This window comes from Euphorbia lathyris, chromosome 8 (assembly GCF_963576675.1).
Source record: "Euphorbia lathyris chromosome 8, ddEupLath1.1, whole genome shotgun sequence".
NCBI classification, from domain to species: domain Eukaryota; kingdom Viridiplantae; phylum Streptophyta; class Magnoliopsida; order Malpighiales; family Euphorbiaceae; genus Euphorbia; species Euphorbia lathyris.
The window spans coordinates 85,021,200-85,048,041 of NC_088917.1; the positions used below are offsets into that span (position 1 = coordinate 85,021,200).

The 26,842-nt window shown below is 38.5% G+C and overlaps 2 protein-coding genes across 5 annotated transcripts; one reads left to right on the forward strand and one right to left on the reverse strand.

The window, feature by feature from the left end:
* The first annotated feature begins 538 nt into the window (after positions 1–538).
* On the forward strand, positions 539–2,026 carry LOC136203793 (uncharacterized). Its single transcript, XM_065995022.1, has 2 exons — positions 539–679; positions 885–2,026. The coding sequence occupies exon 2, from the start codon at positions 983–985 to the stop codon at positions 1,634–1,636; it is 654 nt and encodes a 217-aa protein (XP_065851094.1). The 5' UTR covers positions 539–679; positions 885–982; the 3' UTR covers positions 1,637–2,026.
* Positions 2,027–5,158: 3,132 nt separating this feature from the next.
* LOC136202715 (choline-phosphate cytidylyltransferase 1-like) lies at positions 5,159–10,001 on the reverse strand. 4 transcript variants are annotated; one of them, XM_065993502.1, is made up of 10 exons: positions 9,842–9,986; positions 9,705–9,739; positions 9,147–9,362; positions 8,690–8,803; positions 7,537–7,632; positions 7,310–7,352; positions 6,776–6,931; positions 6,609–6,677; positions 6,408–6,518; positions 5,159–5,566 (listed from the first exon to the last, which is right to left on the reverse strand). In XM_065993502.1, exons 3-10 carry the CDS (start codon positions 9,269–9,271, stop codon positions 5,423–5,425), a joined length of 858 nt encoding a protein of 285 aa, XP_065849574.1. In that variant the 5' UTR covers positions 9,272–9,362; positions 9,705–9,739; positions 9,842–9,986; the 3' UTR covers positions 5,159–5,422. The 4 variants fall into 4 exon arrangements, with proteins under 4 accessions (XP_065849574.1, XP_065849573.1, XP_065849572.1 ...); XM_065993501.1 differs by having other exon boundaries at positions 9,147–9,370; XM_065993500.1 differs by lacking the exon at positions 9,705–9,739 and having other exon boundaries at positions 9,842–10,001.
* Positions 10,002–26,842: the final 16,841 nt, after the last annotated feature.

The following is a 26,842-nucleotide window of genomic DNA, read 5'->3' on the forward strand; positions in this document are numbered from 1 at the left end:
CAAAAAGCATTATTAGGCCCCAATCTTTTATTTTTTGGTTCATTAACCCTTTGATCTTTTATTTGGATACATTAAGCTCCTGATCATTTATTTTTGGTCTCATTAAGCCCTTCATGACCAAATTAGTAAGTTGTGAACATCTAATTCTTTTTAACGTTGTTAACTTAATCTGTATTTGAAATTATTAAAAAAAAATTACAGTTTGAATTAAGGTTTTTACAGTTCTCCTATAATCAATTTACACATCCAAAACTGTTTTCAAACAGTGAAAAAATACAAATTTCGAATGCATGTGCAATGAATAACAGTTTGTTAGCCGAATTAGATATTCACAACTTACTAATTTGGTTACGAAGGGTTTAATGAGACCAAAAATAAATGATCAGGGACTTAATATATCTAAATAAAAGATCAAGGATTAATGAACCAAAAAGTGAAAGATCAAGGGCCTAATGATGCTTTTTGCCATTTTTAAATTTTATAGTACAACTGTCTTGAAACGACGTCGTTTTATATCCTAACCCTCGCTGTCAGTTCAGCGACACCGACTTGTATCACTTGTTTCCCTCTCTACATAGATTCTCTCATCCTTGTCCGTTAGAGGCGCCACTGACCATCTCCGGCGGCGGAATCACCGGAGCCGAAACTTTCTCAACACTCCTTACTGCCCATTAGAAAGGTTAGTTCTCGTACTCTACTTCTCCCCCTCTCTCTCCGTGTTTCTTTGATTTTCTCAAACTTTCACGGAAAAAGCATAGGTTTTGATATCTGAGAGATGGAAAAATATGTGAATCGTGATGTAATTCATAATGCTAATCTCTTTATTAGATTATTACTTTCAGTTATGCAATTCATTTTTGTGATTATATATTTGGGGATTACAGGTCATAGTTGCGGAAAGTGAATAGTTCGAGAAAGGGTTCTATGTAGATTGGTTTATCAATTGAAGGAATTTTGATTAAGCCATATAAATTTGAAAAAAATGAGCTTAATTTTAAGATTAAGGCATCATTTACCAAATGGGATTATGAAAACCCCCTTGATTTCTCCACTAATCCCATTGAATTTCATGAATTTGAATGGGATGCTATCTCGGGGTTTTTCTCAACCTGCTTTGAAAGATGAGGAAAGCGAAGAAGAAGTAGAAATTGATCAGAGGAGGCTCCCAGCTGACTATGATCCTGCAACTTTTGATCCAACCGAGCATCGAAGTCCTCCTTCGGAGCGTGTTTTCAAGCTTGTTGATGAAGTTGCAGGGCTCACACTTGCTGAAGTTGCTGAATTAGGTTTAATTATTATGAAAAAGAGGGGAATGGCAGAGCTTCCAGTCGTCGGGGTTATCAAAGGCGGTGCTGCTGGTTTAGCTGGAATGGCTATGAAGACATCAGCTACAGCTGCCAAGGAAGAGAAGAAACCAGAGAAAACTGTTTTCGAATTGAAATTGGAATCTTATGAAGCAACTTCAAAGATTAAGATTATTAAGGAGGTTAGAAGTTTTACTTCTTTGGGTCTTAAGGAAGCTAAAGATTTGGTTGAGAAGACACCTTCAGTGTTGAAAGCTGGAGTTTCAAAGGAAGAAGGTGAGCAAATAATTGAGAAGATGAAAGCTGTTGGAGCTAAAGTTGTAATGGAATGAGCAGAACCCGCGCTTCTGATCCAAAAATGGTAATTTTTCGGTATGTCTGAATTGTTATTTTTCATTTAGGAACTTCAATTTCTCATATTTACCTAGTTTTAGTTGAGGATTTGGCTACAGCTTGCTGTTATGCTCTTACATTGAGCATTGTTAGTGTTTTCTGAATTGAAAAACGAGCCTAATTAGGAATGTACACGTTGCTATCATGAGTTTAGGTCGTCTTTCGTGGTTGTTTTGTTACATGATTGAGAGAAAGACAAGTAGGATTAGCCCAAAGTTTTGCATATTACTTCAACCATGTCTACAAATCCTTTCTGAGGGGAACTTATGTAATAAACAGGAGTAGTTCCTTGTGATTTTTCGGAATTTCTGAAGTCTTGTTATTTTTCATTTAGGAACTTCAATTTCTCATATTTACTTAGTTTTAGTTGAGGATTTGGCTGCAGCTTGCTGTTATGTCTTACATTGAGTACTGCTAGTGTTTTCTAAATTGAAAAACAAGCCTAATTAGGAACGTTTACGGAGAAACTATCATGAGTTTACGTCGTCTTCCGTGGTTGTTTCGTTACGTGATTGAGAGAAAGACAATTAGGATTAGCCCAAAGTTTTGCATATTGCTTCAACCATGTTTACAAATCCTCTGTGAGGGGAACTTATGTAATAAACAGGAGTAGTTCCTTGTGATTTTCTCTTTTGATGATTATATGTTATTTTACAATTTTTGCGTCATTTTCTTTTATGATTCAAGTCTACGAAATTGATCTCAGTTTCCTTAAAAAGATTAGGCTAAATTGATCTAGTTGACAAAAGGTGTAAGGTAGGTTCAAGGTAGTGAGCCTTAATTCCCCAAAGCGAGGATGGAACCATAACTTCGTCGGGATGATGGAGGAAGTTTGCTACCACAAGGTGCTTTTATTGCATAAAAACTGAATATGTAATTGGGTGTCAAGCACCTCTATTTATACAAAAAAATCAGGCTCGAGGTATAGTTGTAAATTACATTTTTCTTACATTCGTTCACGTAAGGAAATACTAAAATTGGGGGTCACACGACATGTTGACTAGTGACACGTCGTGTTGACTGCTTTCGGTGGTTGACCAGTGTGAATCTTGTGCATTTAGGCTTGCGAGAATTTAACCCACACGTTGTGTGGGATCTTTGAGAAGTGTCTGCCTTAGGTTGCACTATTTACACGGCGTGTTGACCGTCGTGTGGGATCTTAGACAAAGGGACAGTTGACCTCATTGACTGTCAGTCTCCGCTGATCTTGTCTACTTTGACTTCACAAGCCGTGTTGACTCCTCCACACGTCCGTGTGGGATGTTTGTAAGACTATTTTTCTTCCTTTCACATGGCGTGTGGCAAGCTCTTTTGGTCTTTTCTCGTTTCCTTACGCTTTATTGTGTGTTTCTGTAACCTGTAAAATACGACCATTGAACCCGAGATTAATCAAATTATTTATTTATAATAAAGAGACTAAAAATGACCAAAATTAACTAAAAGCGCATATTATTTTGTTATTTTATTGAAATGTGCATGAAATTAGGTATTAAACTTAATTATTTTCTCAAGAATGAACCCTAAATTATCCTAAAAGATAGGGATAAAACATCCCTATCAGTTATGCTCTTACATTGAGTACTGTTAGTGTTTTCTAAATTGAAAGACAAGCCTAATTAGGAACGTTTACGTTGCTCAATCACGGAGAAACCATTGTAAGTCTACGTCGTGTTTCGTGGTTGTTTTGTTACATGATTGGGAGAAAGACATTTAGGATTAGCCAAAGTTTTGCATATTATTTCAACCATGTTTACAAATCCTTTGTGAGGGGAACTTATGTAATAAACAGGAGTCGTTCCTTGTGCTTTTCTCTTTTGATGATTATATGTTATTTTACAATTTTTTCATCATCTCTTTTATGATTTATGATACTAGCAGGGGCGGAGATAAGGGGGTCTACACCCCCCATCGTCGGAACCACCCCTACCATGGATGGCTTTCGGTCCGTGGGGCGTTGGAACTACCCTATTATGGATGGTTTCGGCCCCTCTGTTTCTGAAAAATTAAGGGTCGGAGTGGTTAATTAACTCACTGTGTTTGTATTTTTTTTTTTTTTGAAATAATGCCAAGTTTTTTTTAACTTAAATCGGATGAAAAAATATTGCTAAGAAATGGTGGTGGACATGCCCACTCACTCCGAACAGACACAGAATTGACCGCTTTTGCTAGAGCATGGGTTGCCGAATTCGCTAAACGCTTAATAAAGGAGATAAAGCACAACTCTAAATTTCGTAATAAATGAATTTACAATAAAAAATAATGTCAACTAAAGAGGAAGGTCCTTTTAAACCCATTTGAATTGCATTGATTATGATGAGACAATCTGACTGAATTTGAATACCATATCAAGAAAGGTGACTCCTTCCATCTCATTATATAAGTCGTTTTAGAAAATGATTTTTTTTTTCCAAAATATAAGTCGTTCTAGTTTTTCAAGGATTTCTAATTTGGTTTTAGGTCCAAATATTGAATTTTTGTCTTGATTTTCAATATATCCATGTGTTTTTTAAACATTTCAAGACTTATTCCTCGACCATTACATGATTTATAAATTCATTAATTTGATTCTATATTAATTGTATTCTTTAATTTGTATGAAACATCCTAAAATGACTTATATGATGGAACGAATGGAGTAGTAAATATTTTTAGACCAAACATAATCGTAACTTCCAATATGACAATATATATATAATTTCTTGACTTTTAAAACTGTTCTTCGAAACTAAACAGTAAAATTTGTTAAGGGAAGATTGATCGTTGAAAACATGTTGAACACAATGATGAAGGTTTTAATCCTAAGGTATGTTGACATAAGGGTGACGTTTAACATTCTTGATCTTTCTCGATGTACATGTTACAGGTGTGAAAAGTGTGTTATTTCCACAAACACTCTAATGTTAAAGTCAAATAGACGTAATATAATTGCTCTACTTTTATCTCTAAAAAAACCAACTCCTTAACATTGAGTGAAGAGCTATTTATAGCTTTTAAGGATGGAAGTTACATTATTGGATTACCGTTGTTTCACGTTTAAGATAAACATCACCTATAAGTAACAATTGAAGTTCCTTGAGGTTGACGTTTGACAATCCCAATCTTCCTCGATATACACAGTGTGAAAAGAGTGTTCTTCCCACAAATATTCTGATGCTAAAATCAAATAGACGTAATAATTGCTCTACTTTTATCTCAAAAAAAAAAAAAAACCCAACCCCTTAACATTGAGTGACGAGCTATTTACAGCGTTTAAGGATGGAAGTTACATTGGATTACCGTTGTTTCATGTTCGTGCCAAGGGTGAAGTGAAAATTGATAATATACCACACTTATCAACAGACCCTAAAACTACATAGAAAAAAATTAAAACAATTGTCATGTATACATACCACGCATCAAAACTCAAAACTCAGTGTCATATAACACAAATTAATAAATCAATTAACTTTTTACAAAAAAAATAAATAAATTAAATATCACCTATAAGAATAAGTCACGGAAACAAATGTTACAAAACAATACACAGCAAGCAAACCGCGAGATTTCGAATACCACAAAGGCCAAATATGACTTATTCCTATTAATTATATGTGTAAAATAACTCTTAGGCAACCAACAAATTTAACACATTTCACATACACACATTAACTTCGAATCATAACTATGTTCATTACACAACCCGAAACCAAACAACAATTCGCTAATGAAGAAAGGATTTCTCTTCATCAGTCATCAACATACTCTTCTTCTTCATCGGTTTCGTAGTAGTAGTACTGGTCGTCATCGTCATCCTCCTCGTCCATATACGTTAATCCTAACATTTGCTGCTTCCTTAGCTGCTCCTGAATTCGATCTCTGATTGCCGTACCCTGAACGAACAGAAGCCACCATCAGTGGTTAATACAAGATTGGACGGTTGGAGGCCGATTTTACACGTGCGTGTGTATTTTTTTTTTTTTTTTCTAAATCAAACTTGTTGAATTCTTTTTCGTATATATACGTGTTATAATCTGAGTGGTCAAGAACCAATCTTTAAGTAACAATGTAAAATTTCTCAAAAATTAAGCTTCATTGTGTTTAAGAAAGGCCAAAAAAATTTAGAAATAAGAATTTAAGAAAGGCCTAACAGGCCAGAAAAAAATAGAATTTTGGATTTAGAGAGGCCTAACAGGCCAAAAAATATTACTCTGTCCGTTTCATATTACATGTCGTTTTAGAGAGTTGCATAGAAATTAAGGATATTAGAGAAAAAACATTGTTGCCCCTTATTTATTGATTCAACTATTTATTTATTCTATAAGAAGTCCATTATTCTAATTAATTTTCATAAACTCACGTTTTATAGCAGGAAAAAAGATGACTTAACGTGTACTGATCATATAAAATGACATGTATAATGAAACAAAAAAGAATCTCTAGATAAACATGTAATATGAAACGGAGGTAGTAGAATTTTAGATTTACAGAGGTCCTTTCGAGGAGCTGGGCCAATTTTGGGGTGCTAATTCAGCATCCCATCAAAATTTCTTGGAGACAAGGGGCCGGAACCACCACAACCTCAAATTTTGAGGAGAGAGGGGGGCCGAAACTACTTGTGGTCTTGGTAGTTCCGGTGGCCAGAGGGGCCAGGCCCCCTCCTGTATCCGCCTCCGGCCACCATACATGCCATCAGTATACTGACAATGAGTTATTGAGTGATAGAAATCTAACCATTTTATGGCAACGTTCTTCGAACATCTCGAGAAATCCAGCGACAAGTCGATCAGCATTCTCCACCCATTCATTTCGATGAAACCGAGCAGTTTTAGCTACTGTTTGTATCTGCGGTGTCAAGAAGCAAAGCAGACGATGAAACTAAAACGAATAACATGCCATCGAATTAAGCATGGTGATTAGAACTGTTGTCTGCACCTTCTCTTGCTGCTTCTTAACCTTCTCTTGCAACTTTTTAAGCCCCATGTGTGCTCTCAGTCGCTTTTCCTAGACGAAAGTGATAAAAGAAACAAAAACAATATTGGACCTTTCGTAGCAATAAATATGGTCAGATCGGAATTAAAGAGCAGCGAACAGGAGCATGCCTTCACAAAACTAACACCAAGATCCTTTCTTGAATACCCACGTGCCAGATTACGCATTGCATACTCATTGTAATCTTTGACAATCCTCATTATAATATCTGATGTTGATATCCCATCAGTTCGTTGAGTTTCTTTAAACTTTCCAACGGACTTCACCTGTAGAAGATTAATTTGGTCAAATAATATTGCAACAAAGATATCAATGCTTCGTTGTGAAGATGATGGAGGTAATAAACCAATCCACTACATGTAATAAATCGTTATAATCGTTCGTCACACTGATCACACGAAACGAAAGAAAAGGTCTGTTATGAATATGATAGAAACCTAATTTCATCCGTGAAAATTAACAAAAAATGGAAAGGGTCATTAAGCAAAAAAAGTACTAATTTATCACCAACTGATAAAAAAACCCATTAGTTTAGTATAATTTATCTTAAAACAAACTGAATAAGAATTCTAGAGAAGTAATCGCCAACCCGAGTTGACTCAATATTCATCATAAGTAAGACTCAGCAACCCGAGTTAACTTACAAATTCATAGACATCGTTTCCAGCGCCACTTGCATCAGCATAACTACAATGCGAGGCACAAAAAATAGTATGTAAGAACATAGAAAATCTAGACAATTTTTGTTCTTGTTATTATTTTAGTAACATTCAGGATTTGAAACTACAGTTTAGCAACAGAAAAAAAGTTCATATAACCAACTACAGCAATTAACAACAAAAGGAAGTTCAGTTGGAAAAATTAACATTACGGAAGAGAGTCGTGTGCAACGTAATCAATTCGGTGTTTATCAAGGAACTCTTGCGAGAGCACCCATGGAGCATCAGGTATTACTTCATCAACCCATCTGCAAAAATAATGCGTATTGAATGATATGGCAGAGCTTATTGAATACACTTGCCCTAATGAAAGATAATTAAAATAAAAATAAACCAATCAAGTCACGCAGATAACAAGATCCTAGCATGATGGAAGTTTGAAAAAAGAAAGCCGATAAACGGAGAAAAATAAAAACTAATCAAACAATCATCCAAATTTTAAAAAAGAAGAAGGTTAAACTGAAGCCCTTGCCATGTGAATATTCAAATGGAAATAGGAAACGTCAAGCAATTTGTTATGTTCCTAGCGTTGGATTTGGTTATAGGACCACCTTGTACCGTGAAGTCTGGAAGTAAATCTTCCATTGCTTTCTTCTTTCCAAGTCTAAACCATGTTGATAGAGCTGATAGAGCTCATTAGAGGTAAGTCTGAATCTCGAAGTGTACAAAACATGCATAACTAGGACTCTTACTATATATCTAAGAGCACTCTAACCACATCCTTCTAATAAAAAAGTTGGGACGGTTTTACGAATTGCAAATTCTCCAACATCAGTAATTTAAATCCAGAAAAGTTCCTCCAAACCTCCTTGTTTACCCACCAAAAAAGAACAAAAGTGGACATGGTTTCTTTACTGCTTATCTAAAAGTACATAACTCGAGCCCTCCATCCACGATCCCAAACTCTGAGCCAGCATATATGGAATCCTAGAGCTCTTGTCCTCCGTATATCACAAACCTCAGTTACCATCACCTTCCAAAACTCCTATTTTCTACCCATCAATTTCCATTCAAAGACGGACGACCTACAAGAGAGTTCTTACACAAATTATTGGCACATATCACCTTACCTAAAAACAAGATACTGAAAGAAAAAGAAACTCCTTTTGAGATCCATGATAAGGGAACATCAATTTGCAAGAGCAAGCTCACACTGTTTGTTTTAAGTCCGGAAATTTTTGAAAGTAGCACTTTGGTTCATTTGTTCAAATGATTTAAATCTCTTCCTATAACTGCAGCTTCTCTGTGACTTATTCAATAAAAAGAAAAGCGCAGAGATATCAAGCACAAGACATAGTAACCAACCTGCAATGACGAAGAGACTCATACCGTTCCTTATCTGTCATGACAGTTTTACCCTTGTACTTATGAGTTGTTTCATCGTTGCAACATCCAACCAAAAGGCAAGTATTTGGAAACCTGCCACATAAAATAAAATCACATTCAAAACTCCGAGAGGCAGGACCTGCAAGCCTCCTGCAGTCAAATTCCAGTTTCTGCTGAATTTAAATTCTTCCTTTTACTCTTGATGATTCAAATTCTATAGACTCTAGAATTCAAACCACAATACAATTAAGGAATACATGAAAATCTTATGCATGATAACATGATTTGATATAGTCAGAAGTGGTTTGCACCGAAAGAAAACAGAAATGCCAGAAACGAGAATAAGAAAACAAAATTGCAAAAGAGAATCAGATAAGTAGATAGAATGCAAAGGGATCACAATAAGTGAAAACAATGAAAAGCCGAAAGAGATTACAGTTTCTTGGCTTGCTCAAGAGCACGGGCATGACCAAAGTGGAAGAGATCATATATGCCATCAGCATAAACTCGAACAGGACGATCCTTGGGTGGCTCATTTGCCTCTACCTTGGCTTCCGCCATGTATGACTGCTTCACCTGGCCTTCCTCTCTTGTCTCTCAAATTAACGCAATGAAATGGCTTTGCTACGAAGAGAACACAGAACGGGCACTCCTACACAGCTATTAGAAGACAGATTAGAGCTATCCCAACTTTCCACTAATCAGCAATAACACAATTTATTAATATACTTAAAACTCATGCACTAATTTGAATCTATCAGCCTTTACAAGTAAGACTTAAATAAGATTACAGATCAGACACGAAACCAAAGATCCGTACAGTAGTCTTTGCTCATCAATTATACAATTAACCAAATTTCTAGCTAATCCAGCCTAAATTACTAGTTATCCTACAAAATATACACTATTTATGATCTTTACACGCCAAATACTCAGTAACATATCGGTCAAAATAAAAAGTTCCAGAAAAAAGCGGTTAAACTAGGAGTATTACCTCAGTCCCCCATCTATGGTGGGAGAATTGAATTTCTGCAATTTGTAGATACATAATATGAAACACAAAAAAGAGCAAGAAAAGGAAAAGGCTGAAACAAAAAAAAAAAAAAAAAAAATAGAGAGTTCGCGAATTACCTTGGAGAAAACGAATCAAGTAAGAATTAGAAGAGCTGTTGATCGATCGCACTTCAATGGCAGTCTGCTAGGGTTTTGGAATTCCAGTAGACGAACGCCACGAGAGAGTCGAACAAGACAAGCAGAGAAGTCCTATAATTATTAAATTTTAATTTTAATTGGAAATTCGAATTTCAGAAATTAGGATATTTTCTCTAAAATCTTCCAAAAAAAAAGAATATTTTCTCTAAAAAAAATAGAATCTTCGAGTGTTATTATGTTTCCATGGTGGTTTTCATCCGTTGGCGGACATTTATTTCAACTGTTTCTGTTTGCGGTTAGCTATTTAATATTATTATTGATAGGTGATAGATATTAATTATCTTTTCTGTAAAAAAACAGTTATTTCGAAATTTTATGATATTAGAAGACAAAAAAACACTTTTGAAAAAAGAAAACAAACAGATATATATATAGTCTTTTTTTTTAATCAACGGACACACAAGTCCTGTTTGGTGAATAGCGTTTTGGGATAAAAATAGCGGTTTTGACCAATTTTAGAAGTTTGACCACTGACACCGCTGATTGAAGTGTTTGGTGGAGAAATGTTTGAGAGAGAGTTTTGGAATGAAAACGCTAATTTAGAAAAAGCTCCTTAAGAGCTTTTTCAATTAGCGTTTTGGAATATTAAAATTAATGGACTTCTTTAACCCTAATAAAAAGACTCCCTCTTTTCCTACACCAAAATTAATGCCATTATTCGTCTTTTTGCACAAACCACTATTATCAATCAGCTAATTTTTATCAAACAGGTCTACACAAACAGCTAGTCAAATCAGTTAATGTAATCAGCTAACAGCTAACAGCTAATGTAATCAGCTAACAGCTAACAGCTAATTCCCAAACAGTGTCATAGTCTTAATAACTTGAATCAATAGAATTTTAATAAACATAGATCTAACAGTGACAAACCAAATTCATTTAATCAATCATTCACCAAGCAAAAATCAATGTATGTTCCATACAGTTTTATTCATTTCTTCACTTTTAATTATCAATTGATTTAACTATAAAATGAATATCAATTGATTTTATTTGATAAATTCATAGTTATTAAAAAAATACAACCAATAACATTGATATGAATGGTGAAGAGCTTCAAATTAATTAAACTAGATATCTCGTTTGAATGAGGATCTATCTAAAAGATATTTTAGGATCCGTTTATTTTACCTACTGTTTACTGTCACGGTTTGTTATTTGCTGTTTGAAAAGACTACTGTTCCAAAAAGCAGAGATTCATTGTTTTTGCAAAAGACTACTTTTCAGGCCTGAAAGACAAACGGAAGATCTTTAACCAAGGACCTAAAACTTTTCATTTTAAAATAAAAAGGCAAATAGGAACATGAAAAGTAGAAACCAGACACCCTCTTAGATGTTTGACGCGAAATAAGACAAATTTTAAAAAGAAATTGCATTTTTTTATATAAAATAAAACTTCAAATAAAACGTGTATATTTTTTATATAAATTTGAAAATGACTATATTTTTTAGACTAATTAATTTATTAGTCCTTATATTTTGATAAAACATACGGTTTAGTTCCTGTATTTTTAAAAACACATGGTAAGGTCTCTAACCTTTTTTTCAGTGAACTGTTTAGTCATTCCGTCTGTTTATTAGATTTTTTACCGTTTATGACTTCAGAAATAACTAAATTACCTTTTATTATTTACCTTCAAACTTTAGAAGAGAAAATCCAATTTAGAAGAAGAAGCTATTTTATGGAGAACAAGAAAAAGAACAGACCCAATGCTTACGAATTTGAACGATTGAGAAGAAAATCAAGAAGAAGAACACTCAAAATTGATTTCAGATGCATAAGAGTTTAAAGGAAAGGAAAAGAAAAGAAAAGAAGAACGCAAATCTAAATTGACTAACAAAATCTGCATGAGAGTCTAACGACAGTGACTAAACAGTTCACCGAGAAAAATGTTAGGGACTAAACAGTTCATTGAGAAAAAGGTTAGGGACCTTATCATACGTTTTTGAAAATACAGGGATTAAACAGTGTGTTTTGTCAAAATATAGGGACTAATAAATTAATTACCCTATTTTTTACATATATAAATTTGAGACAAGTTATAAATTTTAAAAATTATAAAAAAAAAAACTTAGCTAAATAGATATTTCTTGATTTTACATGTTTATTTTTAATAAAAGAATGACATATTAAAGTTAAAGTTATGGTGAGTACCTTTACAACTTAAATTATAAACCACATCTTTTATATTAATTTGTAATCTTTTTGCCAAGTTTATAAATTAAAAATGGAAAATAATATTTTATAAGGTTGAGAAAATTGAACAAGATTTTTAAAAAAAAAAATTCAGATTCCCTTTAGTAAGTCTTTAAAATGTTTAATGAAGGTATTATTGCATTATAAAGATACTTTAATGAATATAAATATACAAATAAAAAACATAAATACAACTTATTCAATTGAAAACATTATATTATTGCAACTAATAATTAAACAAAGCTTTTGACTTATATTATAAATATATTTATATATGCCAGAATGATTAAAGATAAAATAATAAATGGTGCCTCATTACATGTCAATAAAATAACATGTTGGCTGAGCGTGGATCTCGAAGATTCTTGAACCAGAATTGGATCGAATCGTTAACTTTTTCTATAGAACCGAACTAAATTATATTGTTGACTTAATCAGATACAATTATTGATAACATCGAGATATTATCCATAGGATCAAAGAGGATATTTAGCAAAACGGCCGCGTATTGGGACGATCTGAGAAGCAATGGCGTATCAAACAAGTCATCCGAGGGGCGGATCACCTAGACTCCGCCACACGAGATCCGTAGTCAAACCTACGTGAGACTCGCCATCACGCCTCGATTCGCCACACTTAAAGGCAATTAATGGAGATTCGTAACCGCCACACTTAAAGGAGATTCGTAACCGCCATTAATGAGGCATTAATGGAGACTTTCTGGTTACTGGGAGTTACGACCACATGACTATAAATAGTTTGCATCCCAAGCTATTGAGGTACACATTCACATCCTTACTCTAGACCTTTCTCTTGTCAATATAGTTTATTCTTTATTCTCGATACTGACTTTGGCATCGGAGCTTCCCCTCGTCGAACCCAACGACGCCCTCCCCCCGTCGAACCCAACGACGCCACCCGCAGGGAAGCAATCCGATCAAAAATTCATCGCCAGTTATCAATTAGTGCGGTGAAGGTGGAAGTTCTAAAACTAAAAAGGACTTAGTTCACCATTTAAACATGGCAAGTGGGGAGTCTAACCCCTCAACAAGAGCTTCGGTACCACCCATACCACTATCAATTAATCCCACTATAAGCGCTGGTCGCGTTAATCCCACCACAGACGTTGGTCGCGTCGATCCTGATGAGGCAATCATTCATGACGAACATGTCACCAGAAACCCTTTTGGATATTTGCGCAAGTACCGTGGGCAGAGAGCATGGACCTATCATGGAAGGTAGGATAAGAGCTTTGCTGACAAATCGAGATATTGGTGGAGCAACAACAGGAACTATTTTCCCGCCTAATCCCCGTCAACCGCCAAGACCAACAGATATTGGTAAAACACCTATTTTATGCCTAATGCTCACCGTGACTCATCATTTTTTCTCTCTCGACCAACAGATTCAACAATTATCAATCTAGGCCTTGGTGATATCCCGCCATTAAATCGAGCGTTATTTCATGATGTACCAAAGGGAAGTCAAAGAAACGATCCATCTTCCCGGAGGAACACGGCAAATCCAGGGATCACTATTGGCGGATCTCAAGCTCTGCCAGCGCAAGCGGATCAGGGACAGAATAACACAGCAACAGATCCGCTGGAAGGCAGACGTGATGGTCACAAGCGTAAAAAATGGACCCGATCACATAAAGAGAGACGGTCTCGATCTCGCTCTCACTGTAGACACAAGACCAGGTCCCCCCGGTGTGGAAGGTCACCTCCGCCCCCTGAACGAAGAGGAAATGAACGTCGAGCTGGATCACCTCGCCAGGTTGTACAACATCCTCTGCCAGATGGAGGTAATCGGGGACGATCTCCGCCCAAAAGGCGTGACGGCGGTAGGTCACCATCGGATCCTTCTCAGAATCTAGCTCCTCATCTTCGCAGCGAAGTAGGCCCTCTAGTAGAAGGCGCCCTAGAGGGGGTCAAGGTTCTATGGGCGGATCAGATTAGGGAGGAGGTACGTAGGCAAAATGAAGAGAATGCCAAGCGTAACCCGTTCGCCATTCGGGAATCGCCCTTCGCCGCATGGATTGAGGCCGAGGAGACGGATAGGCACTTTAAAATTCCAAATATACCAGCCTATTCGGGTGAGGATAATCCTGAAGCTCATGCAAGGAAGTACCGCATGTGGCTCGGGCTTAACCGTGCAAGCGAAGCAGTGCAATGTCGAATGTTCATCACCACACTAAAACGTCCAGCTTACGATTGGTTCCAATCTCTCCGCCCAGGGTCGATAAACAGCTGGGATCAACTAAGTAGAGAATTCTGTTCAAAATTCGAAGGAAGCATCCCTCTAGTGGTTAAATCGCGAAAACTCTTCGAGTTAAAGCAGAAATAAAATGAACCTCTCCGGGAGTATGTCGACAAGTTCAATAAGTTATGTATCCGCATTGTTAATGTGGATCTCTCCATGGCAGTAGAAGCACTTGTAAAAAACATAACATGCAAGAGCTTGCAGGAGGATTTAATCAGAAACAAACCACAAGATATGGCGGAGCTGATAGACAGATGCAAAGACTTCATGGAAGTCAATAACATTCGAAGAGAGTCTGCATCTCCACCCAAGAAAGGAAGGGGCGAATCTCGGAGATGGGATAAGGAAAAAGAAAGGCTCCCTGACCCATCCTCCCGAAACAGGTGAAGAGGCTCTAGGAACAAATCAGCATATGTGCCATCATTCACACTGTTGAACGCTTCCAAAAATGAGGTGCTAACGTGGATAGAGAACAATCAGCATAAGTGGAGCATTTCATACCCCAAACCAAAAGGGGAGGGGAGTACACCAACACGGGAAAACCCCCCAAGAATTATTGCAAATACCACAGGAGGAACGGCCATGATACAGATGCATGTTGGGAGTTGATGCGTGTCACCTAGTAGTGTTCTTTTTTTTACGACGAAAATGTGTATTACGATGAATGTGCTACGACCATAGATGTGATCTTTCTAATGCTCTAACTCTACTAGACGCTACGACTACTTAGGGGCAAGTGTACCCCGTCGTTATCAAGTAATAATCCGGTTAAGACCGGGTATCGAATCCACGGGATTTATAATCACAAGTATTAGATGACTCAGTTTTGTATGTTATTTAAGCGGTGATTACTTTGGGATTAAGTAAGACAAAACTACACACTATTCCTCACTATTGGCGACACCGATTTATGTGGTTAAAACTCTATGAAGTAGGGTGAAAAATGATAAGTTATAACCATGATAAATAATGACTCTAAATGTATACGGATAATAGTTTACTCCTGCAAAGACGACCAAGTGTAGTAGAACCGACCCGTGAAGCACTTAGACTATATGATTCCTAGTCAAGGCGTGTCTAATGCGGGGGAATTAGAAACTAGGACCCGTAAGTTCCGTGGCTTGTCAATTCCTACGGTTTCTGGTTTGTCACTTCCGGTAAGGCAACACCTATATAACTCCCTAAAGATAGCCCGAATGGCGGCGGTAATCGCGTTCTCCTACACAATAATCAATTATCAATATCAAAACAAACAATAAACATTAACACATAAAGGGAAATAGACATTATAAATCATAAATTATAAATATGGGAAGTGATTAGACGAAATACAACCAAGCCTAGTACATAGGAAGAGTACAAGCTAATTAGCAAGTAAAAAGGGAGAATCCGCCCTTGGAACTAGCTAACCGGACTCAAAGCCGTCTCCTAGGTCGTGGAGGTGGAACTCTCGAGCTTGGTGACGAATGGTGGAACGGAACGTAAATGGAACACCGGAACAACGAACAAGCTCTCGAGGGGGAGAGTTTAACTTACAAAATCTGAATCTAAATTACAAGGAAAGAAAAGAGTATAGTGTAGCTCTCTAGTATGTAATTGGTATCAAATGAAGTTCAAGAGCTTCTTATTTATAGACATCAAGCAAGGGCAGGTTTGTAATTTCACAAAGCACAAGTATGGAGCAACATTATTTGGTGCAGAAATCCCACGATACACCTCGCGTAAATTGGTCTACGCCCCGCGTAAATGCCCATTCCGTCAGAAATCTTCTGCATGTGGACCAATTCGTTGTCTTGTTGACTCAAGTACGCCCTGCGTAAAGGATTGTACGCCCCGCGTGTTTGAGTCTCTGGAGTTTTATTGCTTGAATTGGTGCTTTTACGCCGTGCGTAGCTGAAGTACGCCCCGCGTAAAAGAGTCTCTGATCTTTTTATGTTGAAGAACTGCCTTTTACGCCCCGCGTATATAGTGGTACGCCCCGCGTAAGTATAGTTGACTCTGGGAGACAATGCAGTCTGACTTTCAGGATTAGGCCAATTATTGCCGACATGTGTCATACGCCCCACGTAGTGTGTCATACGCCCCGCGTATGCTGAGTCAGTTCTATATGGTGCCTGTGGATAAGGCAATTATTTCTGGCACTATGTTTTACGCCCCGCGTATTGAGTGGATTTTTGCTCCTTTCTCGTACCTAAAATACAATTCTTGCGAGCCGAGTTAGCTTGACGTTTTTATTTCAATAACTAATAAAAAACGAGGAAAATAAACTGAAAGTACGAGATTTATTTTTATTTCTTTATTTATCAAAAAAACTTTATTTTTGTAATTAAAATAATTTATTTTACCCGAAATCATCCCGTAAATCACGCTAAAAGATAGGGGTAAAATACCCCTATCAGGAGTTGGCTAGGGAAATCGAGAGGCTTATCGAGAGAGGAAAGCTGGACAGGTTCGTCCAGAATGATAGAAAGGGAGATGGTGATAAACCTAGAGATGAGCCAAAGAAAAAGGCTAAAGGGGTCATTAATGTTATCGCTGGCGGACTAGGATATCAGCCCATGATAAAGAAAGCAAAGACCACTGCTTTAGATAGAGCGTCACTCAACCGTCCCTTTACGGACATTGGTCCGACTATCTCTCCATATGCAGACGCCTTTGTCATTACTATGATGGTGGAAGGATAGGAAATGAAGAGAGTGATGGTAGACACTGGTAATTCTTGTAATGTTATCACCAGGGGTGCATTCGCCAAGCTCAAGGTTGACCCTATTCAAATTGAGACCACCATTGTAGATATTTTGGGAGTGACGGGTCACACAATCCAGACAAAGGGCCAAGTAACACTGGAATGCGAATTAGCGGATGACGACCAAGTATGGATGGGAGATCTGGAGTTCTCCATCATGGATGGTCAATTGGCATACAACATTATCATAGGGCGGCCTTTCATCTCAGAAGTGGCGGCTCTCATATCAATTCGCCATTTGACGATGTACATCCTGTTGGTCCCTTATAACGTTACAAGTATAGTTCCAAGGGGGGGTTAGGAACTATTTAAACTTTTTCTTCAATTTAGGGCAGACTTCTTTTCTTAAGAGAAAAGGTTTTAACAGCGGTGCTGAGTAAACAGCAAGATACTGGCTTAGTCAACTGGTGACTAGGTCAGTTTCTTAACTTGAGTCAGGAGATAGCACTTAGAGTCTATTCCTGAGCTCAGATGTTCGATGCACACAACTCAGCTTGACCTCTTTACTTGGTCAGTTTTTGGTTATTTAAGCAAGCAATATATATAAGGAGTTTAAGGTAAGAAATACGTTACTCAGCAGATTTATCCAGGTTCGGCTTCTAAGCCTACGTCCTGTCCCCGGAACACGTTCCGAGATTTCGAATTCTCTACTGAGCTCTTTAACGGTAGAGCATCAAACCTTTTACAATCTTAGCAACTGAGTATAACAAGAGTACCTTCCTCTATACCTCTACTCAATCCTAATCTCTCGCTGAGTACTATAACCGAGTACTCAGCCTCTCCTTTCTAATCTCTAGAAATGATAAGTGTTTGTACTAAACAATGATTGCTAAGACACCTTAGATGATTGAATAATCACTCTAGACTTTTACACAAAAGATATGAAATTTAGTGTAAGATTGCTTTGCTTTTTGCTTGCAGAACTTGCGTAGAAATTTGGTTAGCGTAATGGCTTGATCAAGTTCTGTTTTGAATGAAGCAACGGATGGCTCTATTTATAGAGACGTCTTGAGGCATCGGTCATTTCAAATTTTGAAATAACCGTTGGAGGGAAACGGCTTCCTGTCGTTGTCATCCTGACTTGCTCGGAGCTCTCGGCCAATCAGATTTGAGTATCTTCTGTCATCGGTCAGCTTTTGGTCAGCTCGGCAGAGTGTCTCTCCTTTTATGGTAAAGTCAACTGGATAGCATATTGTGTCGTCTGAACTTTACCCAAAGTGGAAACACTTTGTCTGGAAGTTTTCCTTAGCCAGCTGCTGTCTTGTACGCTTTGTCGAATCAACTCAGCAGCTTCGTTCCGAAGTTGTTCCATGAAGGTCTTCTAGATCCTTCTTCCGCTGAGTTGCGTTTTGTCCATAACGACAACCTTTTGATATACGCGGGCCGAGTTGCTTTAAACTGTTTGACTTGGGCTTTGACTTCCGTATTGGGCTTGGGCCTTTTAATCCTTGTGTCTTATAAACAATTTAACTCAACATTGAACAAACACATTAGTAGAATAAATCAAAGCATTTAAACTTAGTGTGTTTAGAATATGTTTTTAATTATACTTAAACAATTTTGTCAAATCAAAATTATGTGGAAAGGTGTTTCAACAAACTCCCCCATTTTGATGTTGGCAAAACTATTCAGCGAAGAACTCAGTATTGAGCTCCCCCATGATAGTTGACCTAATATACTTAGTGAAATCCCCCATAAGCGTTGAGCCACTGACTTAGTTTTACTCTAAACTTTTGAAGGTTTAATCGAATAAGTCTAAGGTCAGTTTTCAGATATAGGTCAGCTCATGGAACATATTCTATTTTACTCAGTGTTTAAGCGGAAGTTATAGCATTCAGAGGGCGCTGAGTAATTTGTTGTTCAATGAGTTTTATAAGACAATATTTTATAAACATATAGGTCAATGTTAAACATGTTATCAGCATTTGGTTCAATCAATAAATTTTATAAGCATTAAACATAGCTGATTCAATTGAAGATACATAATGACTTAATACACAGCATCGTATAAAAATAATTCATAACTCAGGGTTTGAACAGAAGATGCAAGTATTGATATTAATATAGGTAGTCAGCGTTTACAAACAAAAGAAGAAGACAGGCATAGAGACTACATACTTAGTCTATACTGAGCTAGCCTATATCTATTTCTTTCTCTTCTGTTTGGACTGACTAGACTCATGTTGTGTTCTCACTACTTCTTTCTCCCCTGTTTTGTCAGCATCGGGAGGAGGAATCCTAAAGGCGTCGGTTAAGACGGCTTTGGTCAGTTCTGTAGACAGCGCCTTAAGTCTATCGGCGCTTTCATTGACACCGTAAAAAGATAGCAACTCCATCATTTGATACCTCGGCGGGTATATTAAGTTCAGCAGCGCTGATCATGCTTACTTTGAAGGATTGAGATTTGCCTATCCAGGTAAGTGCATCGGTTAGATCAGCAACGACTTGATGGAATGTCTTGAGTAAGGATGTGTCATAGTATTGACACTGAATATTGCTGTGACGTATGTGGTTGAAGGTTTGTCTGGTGATAGACAGCATTTCATTTTGCTTCATAGCATCAGTGTCCATCTCTTGCTTGTTCAGATTCAGCAATCGAACGGCCTCACCAATTTGCTCCACTGAGCATTGAGAATAGGAGACCGTTTGCTCGTTGGTTTTGATTTGCTCGGTGTGAAGCTGAGCAAAGAGAATTTTAACTTCATCAGAAGTAGCATATCGTGTGTTCACAGATGACAAAGTCTGAACTTATTTTTGAAGAGCGTTGAGATGTTGAACTATTGTCAGCTGGATCTCAGCCAGCTTTGCGATGGAATCCTGCTTAGCTTGCTGTGCTTGAAAGGTAATGATGATACTCAGCAAATCCTTGAATCCCTTAACTTCGTTGAGAAGCTGAGTTACATGGGAGAGCTGAGTTGTCTCAACAATAGAAGACTCAGCAGCAGGAGGAGTAGTTTGTTGAAGGTCTTTGATCAATGTCTGCATTGAGTCGATGATTCGTTTACCAGACTCAGTGGCATTCATGTAGCTTAAGGAGCCTTCATTAGGTTGCCTTGTTTCCTCAGTATGACCGGTGTGAAGAGGAGTCAAGGGAATGACGTGGTCAGTGACTGGAAGTGTGTTTCCAATCAGCACTTGAGTTTTAGGTAGAACTGATTGATCGGCAGAGGTGTTGATTGGATAAGAGGTAATTCTAATGTTGTCTGTGCTGACGGGTGCAGGAATGTTGTGAGTCAGCACAATGCTTGGATTGACAACATTTACAGGAATTGACTCAACTTGACTTGTTGAGTTGGCGGAAGCATTCAAGTCGGCATGTTCCTTTGGTGAAGAAACAGAGGCTTGCTTTTCAAGGGAAGCCGATGGAGTAGTGGTTGGTTGTTTTTTGAAAAATTTCAGCTTCGGTTTAGAAGGATCTTGGGTCGGCTTTTGAATGACAAAGTCAGGAACAGTTGGTGGTTGAACAGGAATGTCAATTACTGACTTTTGACTTGCCTTAACCAATCTTCTCCTGCGAGGAGGAGGAGTGTCAGCTTGTATAGATTCTCCTGAGTGAGAGGGAGAAGTTTCCTCTTGATCAGCATTAAGCTGGTCAGCTTGTTCTTGTCCTTGATCAACATTGTGTTGGTCAGGTTCTTGTTCATCTCCAGCAGCCAACCCAGTATTGATTGGCTCAGCATCAACCTCACTAGCTATTTCCTCAGTGTCCTCAGCATCATCCTGACCGCTGGCTTCTTCATCATCATCATCATCTTCTTCACTATCGCGATCTAACTCTTCCTCAACTTGTGCAATGAACTGATCGTCCAGATGCACCTCATCTTCTTGATGCTCAGCTACAGTTCCTAGACACTGTGTGTAGTGAGAATCACCAGGCACAACAATGTCAGTAGGGATAGCATCAATGGGAGTCAGTGTAGAAGACTTCTGCTTCTTTTGAGGCTGCACATCAGCATCTGTTATTTCCTCAGTTTCAGGCTCATCTTGCCTGCTCCTTTTCTCAGCTGACTTAGGTCTCTCCTGACCTGGTTCAGCAACTGACTTAGGCTTCTTTGGTTGAGGCTCAGCCTTCTTTGAAGGAGTCTCAACAGCTTTTCTCTTACGGGCAGCTGGAGCTTTTGTCCTTTTCCTTTGCTTGGGAGCTATTCCCTCAGCTTGTTGTTCACCAGCAGCAGCAGCTTTTGCTTTCTTTAGGGGCTGATTGAACTTTAAAGCCCTCAGCGAAGCAGCTGTGATTTCAGATCCTTTAGCTTTAACTTCATCAGTTAGGTCTATTTGATGATCAATGAGGATCCTGGTGATGAGCGAGCCCAGCCTGAGAGTTCCAGTGCTCCGTAGGAACCCAGCAATTAGGAATACTGGCATGTTGATCGGTTTGTATATCAGCATATACCATATGAAGCATTGCTCAAAGTTCATTGCTGAGGTAGTGCAGTTGATCTTAGGATAAATGAAGTAGGCCAGCAGATAGTGAGCCATCTTTTGATGCTGACCCATAGAGGATCTGGAGACTTCTCTTGAGTGGCCTTCAGGTTTACAAAAGGTGACTTCGTACCCAGTACCGTCATGATCTCCAGATCTTCTCAGCTTTGCTCCCTCATTTTTTAACTTCAGCAAGTTTGCCAGATAGTTAAGGTTTATGAAAATGGTCTTTTCTCTTACCACAGTTGCCAGATAGTCCTGGTTATCATCAGCAACTCGGAGATTGTGGTAGAAATCCCTTACTAGGTCAGGATAGGTGTGATCTCTAATGGAGAACAGTTCTGTCCACCCATTCTTCGATATCCATTCGCAGAAGGGTTGCTCGGATGTCACGAAGTTCTCAGAAACCCATCGTGAGAAGTCCACTTTCCATTCGCTAATGTTGTCAAAAACCTTGGTATAGGTTCTGGCCTTGGTCGGTTTTCCTTTGGAGGAGGCAGCTTGCCCAGCTTTGCCTTTGCTCGGCGTAGTGACCTTGGTAGTTTCAGGCACAGAAGTTTGCCTGGAGGGTTCATCAGAGCTGGTCTTAGGGTGACCGGCACTGGAGATGTTGACGGAAACTTTAGTCATAGTTTCAGAACAAGTTTGGGAAGCTTTGAGAGTTTTTAGAGAGAAAGCTTTGCCTTAGAATTCGGTAGGTGTAAAGAAAATAAAGAATGGGGATTTACCCATTATTTATAGCGGTGAAGAGTGGATCTTATCAAATCCATGTGTCAGTTTTGCCTTGGGATTGTCAACTGACAAAGATCCTGGCTTTTATGACACATTCGGCGCATACGTCATCCTAGGTGGCTATACGCATGCTTTTGCATTTAATGCAACGGATCTAACACTCAGCGTTTAGAATACTAAGCGTTTTGGATTCTGAGTGGTCAGTAGTATATGAAAGGATGATTTCTCAGTTTAAGATTACTACTCGGTGTATATATTGACTCAGTATTGATGTGTATTTTGTGTTAAGTACTCAGCATAACAATCACTCAGCATGCATTTGCATAAATCATTCAGCATAGTAATTCACTCAGCATAAATTTACATTTTAGAATAGGAATTTACTGAAGAGGATTAAACATACCAATGGCTTCTCTCAGTATGCTGAACTGTTCACGAGCCAGTGGCTTTGTGAAGATATCCGCAAGCTGCTCATCCGTTGGGACGTAGGTCAGCTTTATCTCACCTTTGAGTACATGGTCTCTAATGAAGTGATGCCTTATGCTGACATGCTTCATTCTGCTGTGTTGAATTGGGTTCTTTGATAGATCAATTGCACTTTTGTTGTCGCATTTGACCTCAATTGTCTTTATTTGAACACCATAGTCTTCAAGCTGTTGCTTAATCCACAGGACTTGAGCAACACAATGACCAGCAGCAATGTACTCAGCTTTAGTGGTAGACAAGGCTACTCACGCCTGCTTCTTGCTGAACCAAGATACAAGATAGCTTTCTAAGAAATGACATCCTCCAGAGGTGCTTTTTCGTTCTAGCTTGTCTCAACCATAGTCAGCGTCAGTGTATCCAACGAGTGTAAAGCCATGAGTGTTGGGATACCATAAACATGCGTTCACTGAGCTTTGCAAGTATCTAAGGATTCTTTTTACAGCTATGTAATGAGATTCCTTAGGGTTAGATTGATATCTAGCACAGTAGCATACTGAGAACTGAATGTCCGGTCTATTGGCTGTTAAGTAAAGTAGAGAGCCTATCATACCTCGATACAATTTGCTATCTACTGACTTACCATTCTCATCAGCGCAGAGGACAGTGTCAGTGCCCATAGGAGTGGATATTGGCTTGCAATTTTCCAAGTCATATTTCTTTAATATCTCCTTGGCATATTTAGCTTGACTGATGAAGATGTCATTCTTTCCTTGTTTTATTTGAAGTCCGGGGAAGAAGTTGAGTTCTCCCATCATCGACATTTCAAACTCAGTTTGCAATTGTTTGCTAAATTCCTTGCACATTGATTCGTTAGTTGCACCGAATATTATATCATCAACATAAATTTGAGCCATCAGGGTATCTTTACCCTTTCTCTTAATGAATAAGGTTGTATCAGCTTTGCCCCTGACATAGTTTCTAGTCAGCAGGAAACTGGTCAGCCTCTCATACCAAGCACATGGTGCTTGCTTGAGGCCGTACAAAGCCTTTTTGAGCTTATAAACGTGGTTTGGGAATTTAGGATCCTCAAACCCAGGAGGTTGATTAACATAAACTTCATCGTTTATAACTCCATTAAGAAATGCACTTTTAATATCTATTTGAAACAGTTTAAAGTTCATGTAAAATGCATATGCACATAAAATCCTAATGGCCTCTAGCCTTGCCACTGGGGCAAAGGTCTCACCGTAGTCAATACCTTCTTATTGACTGTAGCCCTGAGCTACAAGCCTTGCTTTGTTCCTGACTACGTTTCCTTTCTCATCCAGCTTGTTGCGGAAGACCCATCTTGTTCCAATGGTCTTTTGACTCCTTGGATGTGGCACTAGCTCCCATACATCGTTTCTTCTGAATTGGTCAAGTTCCTCTTGCATTGCGCTCATCCAGAATTCATCTTCCTCAGCATCAGCGAAGTTCTTAGGTTCCTGAACTGAGACGAAGGCTACATTGCTGAGGTACCTCCTAAGTAGATTCCTCGTCATCAGGGTATTCCCAGCAGAATCAAGGATTGCACTCCCTGAGTACCCTCTTGGAATCCTTATCTCTATAGGTAGATTGATGTCTTGTGTTGTATGTGTTTCAACAATCTCTGTAGAAGTAGACTGGTCAGTGAAAACAATCTTAGGTTCACTCTTACTATTGGTCAGCCTTTTAGTGAATGACTCAGCAGCTGGTTCTTGGTCAGCGGTTACTGAGTGTGGATCATCCTCGATCAGTGGCTGGTATCTACCTGCAGGGTTAGTCTCGTCGAACTCAACATGTACTGACTCTTCTAAAACTTGAGTTCATTTATTGAAAACTCTGTATGCTTTGCTGTTTGTTGAGTAGCCTAAAAAGATAGCCTCATCAGCTTTTGAGTCAAACTTTGCTAAGCTATCTTTGGTATTCAAAATAAAACATTTACAGCCAAAGGCACGAAAGTATCCAATGTTGGGCTTTCGTCCTTTCCAAAGTTCATAGGGGGTTTTCTTTAATATAGGTCTAACTAGAGCCCTATTAAGAATATAGCATGCTGTGTTAACAGCCTCTCCCCAAAAGTACTTTGGAAGCCTATGCTCATCCAGCATTGTCCTGGCTATTTCAGCCAGAGTTCTGTTCTTCCTTTCAACAATCCCATTTTGTTGAGGTGTTCTAGGAGCAGAGAAATTGTGGTCAATGCCGCTGGCTTCACAGAATTCAACAAACTTTTAGTTTTTGAATTCTCCACCAATTTTAGGTCTTTATCATTTTCAAGTTTTCTAACCAAATTTGAAAATGTCTCAAAGGTCTCATCCTTGCTACTCAGCAGGATCACCCAAGTGTACCGAGAGAAGTCATCTACAATGACCAAGGAAAATCTTCTTCCACCCAGACTCAGCGGCTGGACTGGACCGAAGAGATCCAAGTGTAGTAACTCTAACGGACGCTTAGTTGAGACAATGTTTTTGCTGTGAAAAGATTGTTTGGTTTGTTTTCCAGCTTGGCAAGCGTGGCATAATTGATCTTTTCCAAATTTAAGTTCAGGCAATCCCTCAACCAATTGCTTTCTTGCTAATTTGGTAAGGAGGTCCATGCTTACATGACCAAGTCTCATGTGCCATAGCCAGGAATTTTCTTCCTTTAATACTAAGCATACAGTTTTTGAAAACTTTTTCTCTAAGTCTAGCATAAAGACATTATCTATGCGATGGGCAGTTAAAATTAACTCATTTGATTTACCCTCGTATATTTTACATCCAGTAGCATCAAATATAACTTTTCTCCCATTATCACATAGCTGAGATACGCTAAGTAAGTTATACTTGAGTTCACTGACTAGGGAGACAGATTCAATAGTAGGATTACCTCCAATGGTTCCTGACCCTACTATCTTACCCTTCTTGTTGTCTCCAAAACTTACGCTTCCTCCTCGTTTACGCTCAAACGTGATAAATTGAGTTTCATCACCAGTCATATGCCTCGAGCATGCGCTGTCAATATACCACATCTTTGACTTCTTAGCACACCTCAGGCTTACCTGCATTGTAACTAGTTGCTTTTAGGTACCCAATTCTTTTTGGGTCCTGGCTTGTTAGGTTTAACAGGTAAAGCATCATATTTTATTTTATGGCGGCATACTTTGACAGTATGGCCATTCTTTCCACAGAAGTCACAGCTGACCTTCTATTTAGGTTGTCTCACTGACTGGTCAGCACCCCAGTGCTGAGCATGCCGGCACACCTTTGTGGTGTGACCTTTCTTCCCACAGAAGTCACACTGGACATTCCGCTGGGGATTCCATCTCTACTGAGTATCTTGGTACTGAGTTCTCAGAGGAATGTTTCTTTTATTTGGAACCTTTAATTGGTTCTGGATAGTTGTGACGTCCTTTCTCGGTTTCTTTGAAACTGATTGGATTTCAAAGATAGACTCATGTATGATCTTCATGTTATCATGCAAAGTTGAGTTGTCCTGAAGAAGGTATCTGAGGTCACTCAGCTTGACCTCTTCAACCTCGTCACAGCGCCTGCTGAGTGCTCTAATTTTCTTATTACACTTTTTGACAAGTGTATAGAGATCACTCGGGGCATTACCCATTTCGTTTCTGAGCTGGGAAAGTGGTATTACCTCATTTGATTGCTCCTCATCGTCAGATGCAACGGAGGGGTCAGCATGCTCAGAGACGTACGGCTCAGCAAGTTCGTCAGCCATGAAGCATATCTTCGCTGACTCGGTGGCCTCAGCTTCTGTTGATGAAGACTCATCACTGTCGCTCCATGTAGCCACCATTGCCTTTTTGCCGTTCTTCTTATCTTTCCTCAACGTGGGGCAGCTTGACTTTATATGGCCAGTTTGATGACATTCAAAGCATGTAATGGGCTTTGAGTTGTCTTTCTTGTATTTGCTGTCGCTGGACTCAGCTTTATACTTATCAAACTTTCTGTAAGGCTTCTTAGAATATTTGTCATTTTTCCTGAACAGACTTTTCATATTCCTTGTGAAATAGCCATCTCTTCATCATCTGTTGAGCTCCCACCAGTGGAGTCAACTTTCATGACAAGAGATTTCTGCTTCTTGCCTTCATACTTTTCCTTCACCTTGAAGTTTTTCATTGATA